At 46.7% G+C, this 17,081-nt stretch overlaps 1 protein-coding gene across 4 annotated transcripts in view; it reads right to left on the reverse strand.

Moving 5' to 3' along the window:
- ASXL2 (ASXL transcriptional regulator 2) overlaps positions 1-17,081 on the reverse strand; it is a 184,114-nt gene that overhangs the window by 19,233 nt on the left and 147,800 nt on the right. For all 4 annotated transcript variants that reach the window (XM_075595339.1, XM_075595337.1, XM_075595336.1 and 1 more), the window contains one exon: positions 2-143. In XM_075595339.1, the coding sequence (XP_075451454.1) occupies positions 2-89 (88 nt within the window). In that variant the 5' untranslated portion in view covers positions 90-143. The remainder of the gene's footprint in view (position 1; positions 144-17,081) is intronic.

Genomic DNA, 17,081 nt, shown 5'->3' on the forward strand with positions numbered 1-17,081 from the left:
CTGTGGGCTGGGGCGGGTTTTGGGGGTGGCGCGCTGCTCGCTGCCTTCACGGTCTTCAGCAGGATGTGCTGGCTGGAGGGGACAGGCATGCCGACCCGTCGCTGCTGCTTCTTCCTCTGCTGCTGCTGCTGCTGCTTCAGGGCCTGCGAACAGCGGGATGAGACACATAGTCTATGATGTGTTTGCAGAGGGTGCAAGCTCATTTCAGCGTATTACTAACCGCACCTCGGGTGGAGGCCCCCCAAAAGCTTCGCTTGCAACGTCTAAGGCAGTGGTGGTCAGGTCCAGTTCACAAGACCCCCAACAGGTCAGGTTTTAAGGATATCCCAGCTTCAGCACAGGTGTTGAGCCACCTGTGCTGAAACAGGGATATCCTTAAAACCTGACCTGTTGGGGCATCTAGAAGACTGTAGTTGAGCCCCCCTGTTCTACGGAAGTAATTCCACTTACAAACGCGAAGAGAAAACACTCAGAAATGTAACAATGTCTGTGTAATAATAATGGTTTCATAATCATAAATCCCCGTGAACCTTTGTTTGGCCTTTCAATGTATTGCAGACCACGCTGGCAGAAAAGGGTTAATTAGCCCGGGAAATTTAGGCTTCAATGCTTCCCTGTGAAAAACAAAACAGCAAATATCGCAGAATATCATAACCATACGGAACATAAATATTTCCACACAGTGAATAACGATTGCAGGATTACACGAGGAAGTACAGAGTAAGAGTGAAAAGGGGGAAATACAGGCGCATAGTATTTTTTCGGCTAGCAAGGGCTACCTAGGCAAACATAAGGCAGGATAACAGCACCATCTCACACCCGCGCTGATATTTAAAATCCTCTTCCTACGTCCATGCTATCTTCATTTTGCTTTTTATGCATCTTTTGGTGGATTTCGGTGCTGTGGAAGCAGCCACAACTCTGGAGAAAATACCCGTTCCTCTCTCTTTATTGGGAACTTATCTGGTATAAGGCCAGGCCTTCAGGAATATGCTGGGGTGCCTTAAAAGATGTTGGGTAGATCATATCTACTGAAAGGATATCAGATAGTATAAAGCAGCAGGGGCACTCAATAAGAATAGTAGCAATGAAGAGGAAGCTGCTAACATCAGAGGCACAATGTTTCTGTAAACACAATGTTTCTGTGCCAAATTAACACAAGGCACCAACATTCCTCTCTCTGATAGCCGGGAGGAATGCACACACCCCAACTTCCACCAGCTTTCCAATGCCGAGGTTCTCACGGCTGCTCACAGCACTCAAACCCTGACCGTAAATGAAATAGGAAGAGGAATTTAGTCAACTCTAAATCTTTTTGTTGCATATGAATGAATTAAAAACACGATCCCAGAAAGAAATATATATTTTTTATTGCTTATTTAAAAGTTTCAAATGGGGTATAACATTATAAACAACCCAAATGTACAGATACAGCAGGCAGTGTCACCCCTATTAACGTGGAATAACGCAAGAAATGATGTGGTACATATTGCGCGCATTAATAGTGCTCACGCTAAATCTATTGCTGTAGGTTCTGGAAGCCATATTGATCCTGGAGAGATGGAGATTCATTGTAGGTTGTGGTATTTTTGAAGGTACTTGTACACTTGAAGAAGACGTTTAATGTGTCGGTAACTCCGGTCACCATCATTTCATCATTGGTCCCTTGGAAGGTATCACAGAAGGTTCGGTAAACAAACCAAATAAGATACATATTGTCTTGATACACGAGTACAGAGTCAAGTCGATAAACTTAAGGTTAAAGGAGACGGGAAAAGGGGTTTTAAGCAGCAACTGTAATGTCATTATTTAGCTGAGTGACTCACTCAACATGCGGTGACGTGCCATGGATGTGTGAAGCAAGAGAACTTTTGAAGAATGTTGAAAAACAGCTTAAAAAAAACAGAATGAAAACATAGAATATTTGTTTTACTCTAAAATGTAATTAAACAAAACGGTTATTTATCATATCGCTTACATGGAATACCATGCACTTTATTTTACAAGTTAGGGGTGTCATAGTGCAAGAAAAGGTGGAGAACGGCTGACTTGGGGAACAGTAGGACAGTGGCATGTTGCTAATGGCCCTGCATGGTAAGTGGCCCTAAGGAAATATGTTACAAGGAGAAGAACAGCTAATGGTTTAAGCAGACAAACAATACTGGAACAAATCTTAAAGTAGAATAAAAAGTACTTGGGGATAATTTAAACCAGTTACATAGTATTCATTGTTTTGAATAGCCCTCTTTACACATTAAAGATTAAGGGAAGCACGGAAATGCTGAAATACGAAGTTATTTTTCCATGGCTATAATATGCCAGTTTCCTCTTCATCAGGGTGACAGAAGTTGGACTATGCCGTCCCCAAGTATGCAGAGATAGAGAATCTATTTGCCACTTGTATATAACCTAATTTAATTCATATATTAATCTAGGTCAGAAATAAAAATATGGTGTGTAAAAACATACGTCGTGCCACAAAAAGAAAATCAAAGACTCATACGGGGATAATTCTACTGCGCTTCTGCAAACAATGCTTTAGGTTTAATGAAAAGTACAATATTGATTGTTCCTTACACCTGAAGAAGGCCCTATAATGGATGGGCCGGTATGTCTGAAGAAGGCCCTATAATGGATGGACCGGTATGTCTGAAGAAGGCCCTATAATGGATGGACCGGTATGTCTGAAGAAGGCCCTATAATGGATGGGACGGTATGTCTGAAGAAGGCCCTATAATGGATGGGCCGGTATGTCTGAAGAAGCCCTATAATGGATGGGCCGGTATGTCTGAAGAAGGCCCTATAATGGATGGGCCGGTATGTCTGAAGAAGGCCCTATAATGGATGGACCGGTATGTCTGAAGAAGGCCCTATAATGGATGGGCCGGTATGTCTGAAGAAGGCCCTATAATGGATGGACCGGTATGTCTGAAGAAGGCCCTATAATGGATGGGCCGATATGTCTGAAGAAGGCCTTATAATGGATGGGCCGCTATGTCTGAAGAAGGCCCTATAATGGATGGGCCGGCCTATAATTGATGGGCCGGTATGTCTGAAGAAGGACCTATAATGGATGGACCGGTATGTCTGAAGAAGGCCCTATAATGGATGGGCCAGTATGTCTGAAGAAGGCCCTATAATGGATGGACCGGTATGTCTGAAGAAGGCCCTATAATGGATGGGCCGGTATGTCTGAAGAAGGCCCTATAATGGATGGGCCGGTATGTCTGAAGAAGGCCCTATAATGGATGGACCGGTATGTCTGAAGAAGGCACTACAATGGATGGGCCGGTATGTCTGAACAAGGCCCTATAATGGATGGGCCGGTATGTCTGAAGAAGGCCCTATAATGGATGGATCAGTATGTCTGAAGAAGGCCCTATAATGGATGGACCGGTATGTCTGAAGAAGGCCCTATAATGGATGGGCCGGTATGTCTGAAGAAGGCCCTATAATGGATGGGCCGGTATGGCTGAAGAAGGCCCTATAATGGTGGGCCGGTATGTCTGAAGAAGGCCCTATAATGGATGGGCCGGTATGTCTGAAGAAGGCCCTATAATGGATGGGCCGGTATGTCTGAAGAAGGCCCTATAATTGATGGGCCGGTATGTCTGAAGAAGGCCCTATAATGGATGGGCCGGTATGTCTGAAGAAGGCCCTATAATTGATGGGCCGGTATGTCTGAAGAAGGCCCTATAATGGATGGGCCGGTATGTCTGAAGAAGGCCCTATAATAGATGGGCCGGTATGTCTGAAGAAGCCCTATAATGGATGGACCAGTGAATAAGGCCGTATAATAGATTTATTTATTTATGAAATGTTTTATCAGGAAGTAATACATTGAGAGTTTCCTCTCGTTTTCATGTATGTCCTGGGCACTGAGTTATGATGACAGATACATGGCTACAAATACATAGTTACGTTAAGTGAACAGGGTTATACATTATATAAAAGACCTTGCACGCACAGTTAAAGATAATGTATATTATTGGTGTATGTAAGTTACAGACCAGATTAAAATGTGAGACAGCCTTAGTTTTGAAAGAACTTAAACTGGTGGTGTATGTGAGAGTCTCCGGTAGGTTGTTCCAGTTTTGGGGTACACGGTAAGAGAAGGAGGAACGTCCGGATACTTTGTTGAACCTTGGGACCATGAACAGTCTTTTGGAGGCTGATCTTAGATGAGTGCTGCATGTGGTAGGGGTGAGGAGCTTGTTCAGATAGATGGGTAGCTTGCCCAGAAAGTATTTGAAGGCAAGACAGGAAAGGTGAACTTTGCGCCTAGAGTCAAGTGATGACTAATCTAGTTCTTTGAGCATTTCGCAGTGATGTGTGTTGTATTTGCATTGGATAACAAAACGGCATATTGAGAATGGACCAGTGCGTCGGAAAAAGGCACTATTATGGATGGACTAGTACAAATGTCTATGTTGGCAAAAAATCTGTGGTTATCTGGTCCTCAAAAGCCTATGAACCAGTTTTGACAAAATATGGCACAACCAAAAATTCACTCCTTGACTTGTCAGATGCCACATATCCTGCCACCACATTACTGTATTTAATGAGACAGAATACTAAACATACTGTATGCATTTCTCTGTGTTTATTACAGGAACCTCAGGCCCACCTAGCACAGGTATACATGGAACATAGGCTGCAGAGAAAGTGGAAATAAGACACCAGCTGCTTGGAAGTAGTACACACTATTGACTTAGATTGTAAGCTCTTTGGGGCAGGGCCTCCTTTTCCGAATGTTACTTTTATGTATGAAGCACTTATTCTTATTATGTCCTGTGTATTACTGCTGTAAAGTGCTGTGTACATGGACGGCACCATCTCAATAAAGCTATACATACATACATACAATCTATACCAATCCCTAGAGCCCGCAATCCGACACAAAGCATCCCATATTTCTCTGGCAGTAAAAGGGTTAAACCAGCATTGCCGGGTTCAGGGGAGAATGACCATAACCACCAAGAGAGATTATATATACACTGCTAAGCACTGCAGATGCTCACATAATGGGATCGTTATGTATAGCCATGTTATATCAGAGAAATCAAATATATTAAAGAGGTGCCCCCTCAAATAAGACCAGTAGTAGAAACACACTATTAAGTGTTGATGCCATCAGTTACTGGTGGAATCTGTATATACCAAGGTATACACATGTGACCCCAAGGCTTATAGTCACACATACTGTAGGACACAAATGTCCCTAGCTTTTAAAAGACTCTCTGAGTCACAAAGATGGAAGTGCAGCTTCTATAGGTGGTACGTGCTCAATGACCTCTTTATCGCAATACGTAACGTCATGTTTTTTGTATGTTGCGCAGATTTTAGCAATTTAGAAATGTAAGTGAATAAAGATATTTGTGAAATAAAAAAGCGTTCTTGAAATATTTTTTTTAAGGGGTGCGATATAAACTCAAGTTTATCAGAGTTTAGAGAATTTCAGACATAGAATTCATAAACAAAGCACAAATACGTCCAATGGTACAGATACAGACTTTATTTTATAAAAAGTGATACTATTTATTTCAAATGTTTTCCAGCGCGCTGCTCGCCAAGAAATTCCGTACTAGAGCGCGTCAGAACGTCGGGAGGAAACCCACCCCAGACCTACAACCCGGACCTACCGAAAACATATAGGGGAACGACGGGAAAGACCAACCAAGGGTGGGAAACACGCATGGGAACAGGAAAGATGGCTGCCAGGGTATTAGGGTCTGTTTGCCATGTTTTGTTTAAAAAAAATGACGTTTTTAATTTCTTCCTGAATTCTTAAAGCCGCAGGGAGCTTATTCCTTATTCTTGGGGCAGGTCCCTAAAAGAGCTCTCCCTCCAGCTTCCTTAAACTGAGGCTCAGTCAGTTATGGGGCAATGGCAGATCCAAGGGCCCAATTGGGGGTGTTACTGAATAGGCAGTTCTGAAGGTGGGGGGTGGGAGGAGGGGGAGCAAGTCAATGAATAGCCTTTAAAGTAAGGGTCAAAATCTTAAAACCTTCTGCTCCCCCGGGTGACAGTGCTGATCTTGTACTACAGGCGAGTGTGAGTGTGTGTGTGTGTACTCACATGTGCAATGCTTCACAATGATTTACCAACTGACACCTTTGCTATTATTTCATACACACAATCCTTTGTATTTGTGTTACAATAATAGTGTACAGTATGTATGTTGACAAAAATGAGTAGTTATAAAATGTTGTAATCCTATAATATTTTTCATGTTCTTACTGGAGGAACCCGGAGTGCCTGGAAGTGTATACAGTACACCTTGTCTGGGGGTGGCTATGATTTATTTGTACAATTTGCACATTCTCTTAGTACAAGGCTCCCAAAACGCCCCTGTAATGTTCAGCTTAAGTGGCAGTAAATGGAGTAACTTGTTATAGTTATTTTTATCACCTCTAAAATAAACTTGGTGCATTGTAAAACAACACCGAGTCTCTGAGTGTACACGTCAAGCTTCCCATAGCTATTTCTACTGGAAACAAACCTGCACTGAAGCAGGGACTGATTGAGCCACATGTGATGAAGCAGGGTTATCCTAAAAACCTGGTGGGGGTTGGTACATTGGTGTTTAGAGGGAATAATAACAGAAAGCTGTAATAGATAGGGGGGCTTATATTTAGGGATCAGGTCCCTAGAAGTTTCAAGCTCTCTAGATGCTCAAAATAACACTGAGTTTGTCTTTGAGGACACACACGGCAGTTTTATTACCCTGTTGCGCCCTCTGGTGGCGATAGACTAATATAATAAGTCTTGCATACGGCTTCTGTACTGTAGCTACTGTATACAACATTCTCCTCCCCCCACCCCGGATGGATAAATCCCCGTCACAAACCCCTTACAATCTAATTGCCGTTTCCTGAGGCAGCGGGAGGTGAAGCGACTTGTACAAGGAGCTGAATTGGAAGTCCAAACAGGATCACCCACCTCAAAGCCAGTGCATTAGCGCTAGGTCCTTCCTTCCCCAATGTCAGCCATTGTACCCCTCATTGCAAAAGAAATGGATAGCAAATCCTTGTGCATAGGGATTACCCCGCTGCTTTGCTAACTGCTTCCGTGTCTCCGCACTGGATCAGGGCTATAGCAGCTTACTGAACGCAGGCTTGTGTGCTTACCATAAAGATATTACAAGTTAAAGCATATGTAAAAACACCTACTGCACCATCTACGGTTTAAAAAAGAAACTGTTAATCAGCCACCTTTGACCTGTTAGACATGCCGCCGGTGAAGGTGCTGAGGTCCCGGTGCTCCGCAGAACGCGTTATAAAAACAAACAAATAGCTGCACTTCAGCTACACACAACTCCGCCATATGCTTTATAGCAGGGGGCCCAACTCCTGTCCTCAAGCCACCCCAACAGGTTAGGTTTTCTGGATATCCCTGCTTCAGCACAGCTGGCACAGAGGCTGTCAAAGATTGAGCAGCCTGTGCTGAAGCACAGGACTGAAGCAGGGACTGACAGCCACCTTTGCTGAAGCAGGGATATCATTAAAACCTGACCTGTTTGGGGGGCTTGAGGACTGAAGTCAAGCACCCCTGCATCAGCGTATAAGCCCGAGATTATAGTGCCGACGGCGCGGCCTTTGCATCTAAAACAAATTCTTTTGTCGCCCGTGGATAGTCGCTCCGTCGCGCTTCCGCGCGGTCACAATGCACCGCGTCATTGGACACCAGCTATTTGATTTAATGGCGCGCGTTGCTGCGTGCGCTGCCACCGGCACTATAAAGCGTGAGCTAAGTGTCTGTGAGCTGTGGCTGCTTTTCCTACTCTAATTAGCTGGCCATGGTGCTGAAAGTACACGGGACTCTTCAATACCATGAAATGAAAACAGGCAAATGTGAGGGAGGATCCGTAAGACCTCCCATTCACTTCTGGGCAACGCAGACCCTACAGTGGGTCCCCTGCATGCTTCAGAGGTACCACCCGTGACTGGGAGAGTGCAGGAGTTGGGCTATCCTCAAATAACCATTCTTTACAGCAGGGAGGGCAGGTTTCTAGGATCTCTCTGTTTCAGCACATGTGGCTCAGTCATTAGCCCTCATCTGGTACCCTTTCTCCAGCCCGGTTTCCTTTGATTGCTGCACAGACGCAGCTCCTCGCATCACGTGAACTCCCTCTGCGCTCCCCGGGAGGTCACGCCATGGTCATGCCTGTGCATGGGAACCGCTGACCGAGAATCACTAACACGAGTCTTGCAGAGGCGAGGCTGCTTGCGGGTAATTAGAGGAGTGTGAGGATTGAAGGAGAAAGGGAGAGGGGCAAGGCTGCAGGGGGTGACTAGTAATGGGAGGGGGAGGGATGCAACAGGGCAAAGGGAGGAGTGACACTGGTAATGGGAGGGGGAGGAATGCAACGGGGGCAATGGGAGGGGTGACACTAGTAATGTGAGGGGGAAGGATGCAACGGGGCAATGGGAGGGGTGACACTGGTAAAGGGAGGAGGGGATTCAATGGGGGCAATGGGAAGAGTGACACTGGTAATGTGAGGGGGAGGGATGCAACGGGGGCAATGGGAGGGGTGACACTAGTAATGTGAGGGGGAAGGATGCAACGGGGCAATGGGAGGGGTGACACTGGTAAAGGGAGGAGGGGATTCAATGGGGGCAATGGGAGGGGGGATGCAACGGGGGCAATGAGAGGGGGGATGTAACGGGGGCAATGAGAGGGGGGACGCAACGGGGGCGGGGATGCAATGGGGGCAAAGGGAGGTGTGACACTGGTAATGTGAGGGGGAGGGATGCAATGGGGCAATGGGAGGGGTGACAATGGTAATGGGAGGAGGGGATGCAACGGGGGCAATGGGAGGGGTGACACTAGTAATGGGAGGGGGAGGGATGCAACGGGGCAATGGGAGGAGGGGATGCAACGGGGGCAATGGGAGGGGGTGAGACTGCAATAAGTACATTTTTACACACAAAGTTCTAGTAGCCATGTGGGTTCTGGGCTCACTGTGTGCTTGTTGCACGGTGATGCATTTTAATTGACCACTAATGGTGTTGTCATTGGACTATAAAATATAAATCACAGATTGCTACAAGCCTACATATATAAACAAAAACACAATCCTTTGTATTTGTGTTACAATAATAGTGTACAGTATGTATGTTGACAAAAATTAGTAGTTATAAAATGCTGTAATCCTATAATTTTTTTCATGTTCTTACTGGAGGAACCCAGAGTGCCTGGAAGTGTATACAGTACACCTTGTCTGGGGGTGGCTATGATTTATTTGTACAATTTGCACATCCTCTTAGTACAAGGCTCCAAAAAGGCCCATGTAATGTTAAGCTAAAGTGGCAGTAAATGGTGTAACTTGTTATAGTTATTTTTATCACCTCTAAAATAAACTTGGTGCATTGTAAAACAACACAGAGTCTCTGAGTGTACACGTCAAGCTTCCCATAGCTATTTCTACTGGAAACAAACCTGCACTGAAGTAGGGACTGATTGAGCCACCTGTGCTGAAGCAGGGTTATCCTAAAAACCTGACCTGTTGGGGGGGGGGGAGGGTTGAGGACTGGAGTTGAGCACCCCCTGCTTTATCTCATTACTATACAACATGAGAATGGGTGGGGGTTGGTACATTGGTGTTTAGAGGGAATAATAACCGCAACCTGTAATAGATAGGGGGGCTTATATTTAGGGATCAGGTCCCTAGAAGTTTCAAGCTCTCTAGATGCTCAAAATAACACTGAGTTTGTCTTTGAGGACACACACACTGCAGTTTTATTACCCTGTTGCGCCCTCTGGTGGCGAGAGACTAATATAATAAGTCTTGCATACGGCTTCTGTACTGTAGCTACTGTATACAACATTCTCCTCCCCCCCGGATGGATAAATCCCCGTCACAAACCCCTTACAATCTAATTGCTGTTTCCTGAGGCAGCGGGAGGTGAAGCGACTTGTACAAGGAGCTGAATTGGAAGTCCAAACAGGATCACCCACCTCAAAGCCAGTGCATTAGCGCTAGGTCCTTCCTTCCCCAATGTCAGCCATTGTACCCCTCATTGCAAAAGAAATGGATAGCAAATCCTTGTACATAACATAGGGATTACCCCGCAGCTCTGCTAACTGCTTCCGTGTGACTGCACTGGATCGGGGCTATAGCAGCTTACTGAACACAGGCTTGTGTGCTTACCATAAAGATATTACAAGTTAAAGTATATGTAAAAACACCTACTGCACCATCTACGGTTTAAAAAAGAAACTGTTAATCAGCCACCTTTGACCTGTTAAACATGCCGCCGGTGAAGGTGCTGAGGTCCCGGTGCTCCGCAGAATGCATTATAAAAACAAACAAATGGCTGCACTTCAGCTACACACAACTCCGCCATATGCTTTATAGCAGGGGGCCCAACTCCTGTCCTCAAGCGCCGCCAACAGGTTAGGTTTTCTGGATATCCCTGCTTCAGCACAGCTGGCACAGAGGCTGTCAAAGATTGAGCAGCCTGTGCTGAAGCACAGGACTGAAGCAGGGACTGACAGCCACCTTTGCTGAAGCAGGGATATCATTAAAACCTGACCTGTTTGGGGGGCTTGAGGACTGAAGTCAAGCCCCCCTGCATCAGCGTATAAGCCCGAGATTATAGAGCCGGCGGCGCGGCCTTTGCATCTAAAACAAATTATTTTGTCGCCCGTGGATAGTTGCTCCGTCGCGCGGTCACTATGCACCGCGTCATTGGACACCAGCTATTTGATTTAATGGCGCGCGTTGTTGCGTGCGCTGCCACCGGCACTATAAAGCGTGAGCTAAGTGTCTGTGAGCTGTGGCTGCTTTTCCTACTCTAATTAGCTGGCCATGGTGCTGAAAGTACACGGGACTCTTCAATACCATGAAATGAAAACAGGCAAATGTGAGGGAGGATCCGTAAGGCCTCCCATTCACTTCTGTGCAACGCAGACCCTACAATGGGTCCCCTGCATGCTTCAGAGGTACCACCCGTGACTGGGAGAGTGCAGGAGCTGGGCTATCCTCAAATAACCATTCTTTACAGCAGGGAGGGCAGGTTTCTAGGATCTCTCTGTTTCAGCACGTGGCTCACTCATTAGCCCTCATCTGGTACCCTTTCTCCAGCCCGGTTTCCTTTGATTGCTGCACAGACGCAGCTCCTCGCATCACGTGAACTCCCTCTGCGCTCCCCGGGAGATCACGCCATGGTCATGCCTGTGCATGGGAACCGCTGACCGAGAACCGCTATCACGAGTCTTGCAGAGGCGAGGCTGCTTGCGGGTAATTAGAGGAGTGTGAGGATTGAAGGAGAAAGGGAGAGGGGCAAGGCTGCAGGGGGTGACTAGTAATGGGAGGGGGAGGGATGCAACAGGGCAAAGGGAGGAGTGACACTGGTAATGGGAGGGGGAGGAATGCAACGGGGCAATGGGAGGAGTGACACTGGTAATGGGAGGGATGCAACGGGGCAATGGGAGGAGTGACACTGGTAATGGGAGGGATGCAATGGGGGCAATGGGAGGAGTGACACTGGTAATGGGAGGGATGCAATGGGGGCAATGGGAGGAGTGACACTAGTAATGGGAGGGGGAGGATGCAATGGGGGCAATGGGAGGAGTGACACTAGTAATGGGAGGGATGCAATGGGGGCAATGGGAGGAGTGACACTGGTAATGGGAGGGATGCAATGGGGGCAATGGGAGGAGTGACACTAGTAATGGGAGGGGGAGGATGCAATGGGGGCAATGGGAGGAGTGACACTAGTAATGGGAGGGATGCAACGGGGCAATGGGAGGAGTGACACTGGTAATGGGAGGGATGCAATGGGGGCAATGGGAGGAGTGACACTGGTAATGGGAGGGATGCAACGGGGCAATGGGAGGAGTGACACTGGTAATGGGAGGGATGCAATGGGGGCAATGGGAGGAGTGACACTAGTAATGGGAGGGGGAGGGATGCAATGGGGGCAATGGGAGGAGTGACACTAGTAATGGGAGGGATGCAATGGGAGCAATGGGAGGAGTGACACTAGTAATGGGAGGGGGAGGGATGCAACGGGGGCAATGGGAGGAGTGACACTGGTAATGGGAGGGATGCAATGGGGGCAATAGGAGGAGTGACACTGGTAATGGGAGGGGGAGGGATGCAACGGGGCAATGGGAGGTGTGACAATGGTAATGGGAGGGGGGATGCAACGGGGGCAATGGGAGGGGGGATGCAACGGGGGCAATGGGAGGGGGTGAGACTGCAATAAGTACATTTTTACACACAAAGTTCTAGTAGCCATGTGGGTTCTGGGCTCACTGTGTGCTTGTTGCATGGTGATGCATTTTAATTGACCACTAATGGTGTTGTCATTGGACTATAAAATATAAATCACAGATTGCTACAGGCCTACTTATATAAACAAAAACATTTATTTATACATATGTAAATATGTGTACATTGAATGTCTGCCCTTTTTCTGTTAGGACTGGGTGTGTGTGCTTTCAGAACCAGTGCACGGGCCGAGCCCGGGAGAAGAAACACACCTAACTCCTGCACAGCATTACTAATACCGGGAGAAACACACCACAAGAGCAGAGACACAGCAGTCGAGAATGCAAGAAATGTATCGACCATTGGAGGGAAATATTAAAGATCTCTTTATCTGGCACAGAAAATGCATGGAGTTTATTTATTGGAGAGAATTGAACATGCATACTGTATATTTTGGATACATAACTGTCTGATAAACCCGGAAGTATGACACAGTAACATGTCGACATGGTGATAGGCTGCAGAAGTTGGAGACAGGATGTGAGTTAATCTAGAAGATGGAACCATGTTACCCGTATAGACAAGTAAGGACACAGTAATACCTTCAGTGGCTAACTAGTGGTTAAAGAGTGCAAAGACTACCAAGGTCCCTTCTTCTGCCCAATGTTTACCTGAAACCCCCCAAATAATTGTATTAAAACGCTGAAACTCCTCTGTGAAGGGCTGTTAAGGGTATAGTGACGCAAACTACATGCACTACCCGAATGTCCATGTGCGCTTCACAATAGTTATGTATTCCTATAGAAAAAGGGGCGTTTGGAATAAAATCTCCCGGTGGCAATGTTTTTGTTCTAAATGCAAAAGTATAGGGAGTTGGGGTACAGACAGAAGAAAGATGAGGGAGTAGGGGAGGGAACATCGTCAGATTATAATATCTACATGGGGTTGAGACTAATAAATCGATTAACCAGGGGAGAAAGGGGGAAGGAGGAAGGGGGGGAGAAAGGACCGCCTCCCCCTGTCCGTTTCTTTCTACAATATAAAGCGAGATGCGCTTTTTAGATGTCTAAGATCACTCTTGCAAAACCCAGTCGCCCTTCCACCCGATCCAGGGGTCCCCGACCGTTGTACATTATCATTAGGAAAAGCGGTTACATTCTCATACTGCAGAGCTTTCCAAATCTTGTCTTTAATGAATTAATATCAGGTATGGGTTTCCTCCAGGCGGCAGCTGTACAGCAGTGTGTGTCTGAGAAGATCTGGGAGACCAGAATATCTTCTCCTTTCCATGCAGTTCGATTGGGATTATTGAACAGAGAAGACCGTTGTGACGGTAGGGGTGCTGGCATCACAAAACTGGGATGAAGCCCAGCTAGCTACCCCTAAATCTATGTAACTTGGCCACTTTTGTAAGGCTTATTTTGGCCAAATGTACTTTAAATATCTGGGGAAGAGTCAGGGGATGTGTAAATGTATCTCCATGTCTATAAGAATGTATTTCAAAGTCTGTATTTGTTATTCCCTGTAAATGCAATCCCACAGTTTAGTGAATCAACATTGTTCTGTGATGTGATTTGGGAGTCAGCCCTGTAAAGTGTTAATTGAATTAGGTGTACATTTGTATGGAGGGGACTCTGATATAATCAGCTGAGGTTCCTGCAGAAACAATGGTTGGAAGCGTGGAGGTGTTACAGACATTTGGCGAGAAAGAGTGAACAATCAGGGATGGGGATGGGCTCTTAGCACACCCTCTGGCTGTTGTGGCACCAACCTAATCCATGCTCTGATTGCTCAGCAGCCCCCTCCCATGTAAAGGATAGCCACAGAGGGCTATATAAGGGGTGCTGATGATCAGAGAATGAGATCTACCTTCAGAGAGCATCTGAGAGCAAGAGAGGCTAACTCTGGGAAGGAGTGTGGAAATTCCCTCAGAGGACCATCAGAGAGACTAACAGTCATTCTGTGAAGGAGTTTGGATCTTGACAGTGACCAGCTGGAGAGATATCTCAGAGGGGCTGCTGTGTGTGATCAGCCCTCTGAGATCCTGGACGAGAAGCAGACAAGGCAAGCCTTCTTGAAGCAGCCCCCTGCACCTAGTGAGGATAGAGTCTACTCCCCAGGCCCCCAGTTGGTATTATATCTTGTTTTGTCTGCTGGCGTGCCAGAATAAACCCCATTTTATTCAACAACTTTGTCCTGTCTGGTGCTAGTGATCCCGGTGGTTTTGGTGTAAAAGTACTGGTCTCCCGTGACAACCATGGGTCAAAGTTTATTATAACTCAAAATACCTGAGTGATCAGCTTGTCGACTTATCTCCAGAGGGTTACACTGAGGGGGCCAACATATAGGGAGAAAGGCCCCCTGCATCCTGCAGCCTTTAAAGCAGAGGCAGAAATGTTGGCCGTCAATTTTATACCGCTTCTCAGGGGTCACGTACCATCTGTACTGTAGGTTATACTGTGGCTATTTTCCTTAATAACCATGTAATACCCCTTTCCTCCTCCTTGGGGAGATGTGCGTGTTATGGGTGTTATGGTGCTACCTGTTTGGCATAAAGTGGGCCTAAGCCTCCACGCTTGGGGAGTTGGGGGTGGCTGGTGCAGCGCCTCCACCCATGAGGATCCTGCGTTGGCGGGATAGCCCCTGACGGGAACCGGTATACCTATTTAGTATACCTCCAATAACCACAACCTATTTACTAGGGTCCCATAGTCTCCTGATATCACAAAATACACGATATAGATTATGACAATACAGTAACAGTATTCCCCAACGTACCGAGGGTTCCCTGGGCACCTAGAACCCAAAGTCCACAGAACATTCCTATCCAAATATATGTGAGGGCAGCGCTACCCTCCTGTGGAATGCTGGTGCACGTGATGGTACCTTCCTGGCTATTCGATTACACCAGGGGATTTGTAGACAGGCCGCAAGCGTGGTCCCACGATGCAGGGCCTTCAACACAATCCCCTTCTCGCCTTACGTCCGTCCGGTAGTACCACGGGATTGATTCCATCAGGCCTGGGGAATCCTCCACTGCCATTCCATCTGCTCCGCTGAATCGTTCGTATACTAAGGGGCAAATCCCTCACTATAAGCTGGCCTTACAATACATCCACTACCGTGTGGGGAAAACTACCTGGGTCCTACCAGGGAACGGGTCTGGCCTAGTCCAGGGGGCTTGACTAGCTCCCCGGACACTATCTCTCCCTTTACCGGCTCCGTCAGGACTGACACACCGCCTCCACTCCGTGGAAGAAATCCCTAACAACAGGACCTCCTCTTCCTGCAGCACCAACCCCAAAATGGCCACTGCCTTACACACAGTCCTTATGTATGTGGTGGCGCCAAATACAACATGGCCGACGCAGCTCATTCAAACCCTCCCGAGCGATGGGACCACTGCCAGGAAGGAGGCAAGGGAGGGTACCCTGCTACAGCCGTGTTGATCAATATTCTCATAGTAGCTTCCCAGATTTCTATCCACTCTTGTGATTGTAGCGCTTTTCCTAGGTCCAGTTTCAGCGGTCTAACATTTATCGTCTTAGTTAGTGTTATTTGATTCAAATCATATCATACAGCGATAGGTGCCACATACCATACAGCGATAGGTGCCACATACCATACAGCGATAGGTGCCACATACAGTGGTCTGGGATAGTTGGGCGGCTTTGCAGTAGGCCGATGAGCAAGGAACCGCCAGGCCCCCCCCCCCCCCTTCTCGTAGTTTGTAAACTAGGTTTCTTTGTACACTCAGGCGTTTCCCCATCTAGAGAGCATAATAACTTCCCTCTATTTCTTCTTTTTTTTTATCGTTGAATTTTTTTTATTACATTTTCCATAGCAAAACATATAACATTTCAACAAGACAACAAAATAGCAGTTTACACTGATCACAATAATAATAATAGCCTGTTCTTGTATAGCGCTGCTAGTTTTACGTAGCGCTTTACAGAGACATTTTGCAGACACAGGTCCCTGCCCTGTAGAACTTACAATATATGGGATTTTTTTGGTGCCTGAGGCACAGGGAGATAAAGTGACTTACCCAAGGTGACAAGGAGCCGACACCGGGAATTGAACCAGCTTCTCCTGCTTCAAACTCAGTGCCAGTCACTGAGCCCCTCCTTCTCCCTCAATACTGAATACAATATTCCTTTACATTTAACAGTGCACTAAACCTGTAAATAATATATTAAAAATACTTCTACTTTAGACAAAGACCAAACGAAATTTACATCTTAAAATCGATGAATCAGTCCTCTATTTCTTTTTTTTTGTAACAATTTCTTTTATTGGTCATATTTTTCAAACAAGTATTACAAACAGTGTTATCTTGAGCCCAAGATAGTTGTATTTCGTGACCATTGTCTTTTTCTCGTTTTCCAATAGAGGAAAGAAAGGAGTGAAAGAGAGAGGAAGAGGAGGGAGGTGGGTAGGTGGAAGGGAAGGAAGTGGGGAGCACTAACAGAGGGGGGGGTGGGAGATCTGGGGGGGGGAGGTAATGGTGGGGGGGGGGGGGGGAGGAGGGGTCTGCGGCCGAATCTATGTCTACTGCTCGGAAATGAGGCATGTTTTTCCGTCTTAGGACGTCCTTAGTCTGGACTGCTCTAGTTCTGTCTCCCTAGCCAGGGTTCCCATGTATTCTGAAATTGGGGTATCTTTTTCTGGAGCATGGCCGTAAGCTTCTCCATTAACATTACTTCGTTGATTCTCCTGATCACCGTCGTCTTTGAGGGGGGTTTGATATGCTTCCAGGCAGCTGCAATTGAGCATCTGGCTGCTGTTAATATGGCCGTGATGAGCCTGGACAACGGGGGGGGGACATCCTCCATAGGTTTGCCCAGCACCAGGGTCAGCG

This window comes from Ascaphus truei, chromosome 4 (genome assembly GCF_040206685.1).
Source record: "Ascaphus truei isolate aAscTru1 chromosome 4, aAscTru1.hap1, whole genome shotgun sequence".
NCBI classification, from domain to species: Eukaryota; Metazoa; Chordata; class Amphibia; order Anura; family Ascaphidae; genus Ascaphus; species Ascaphus truei.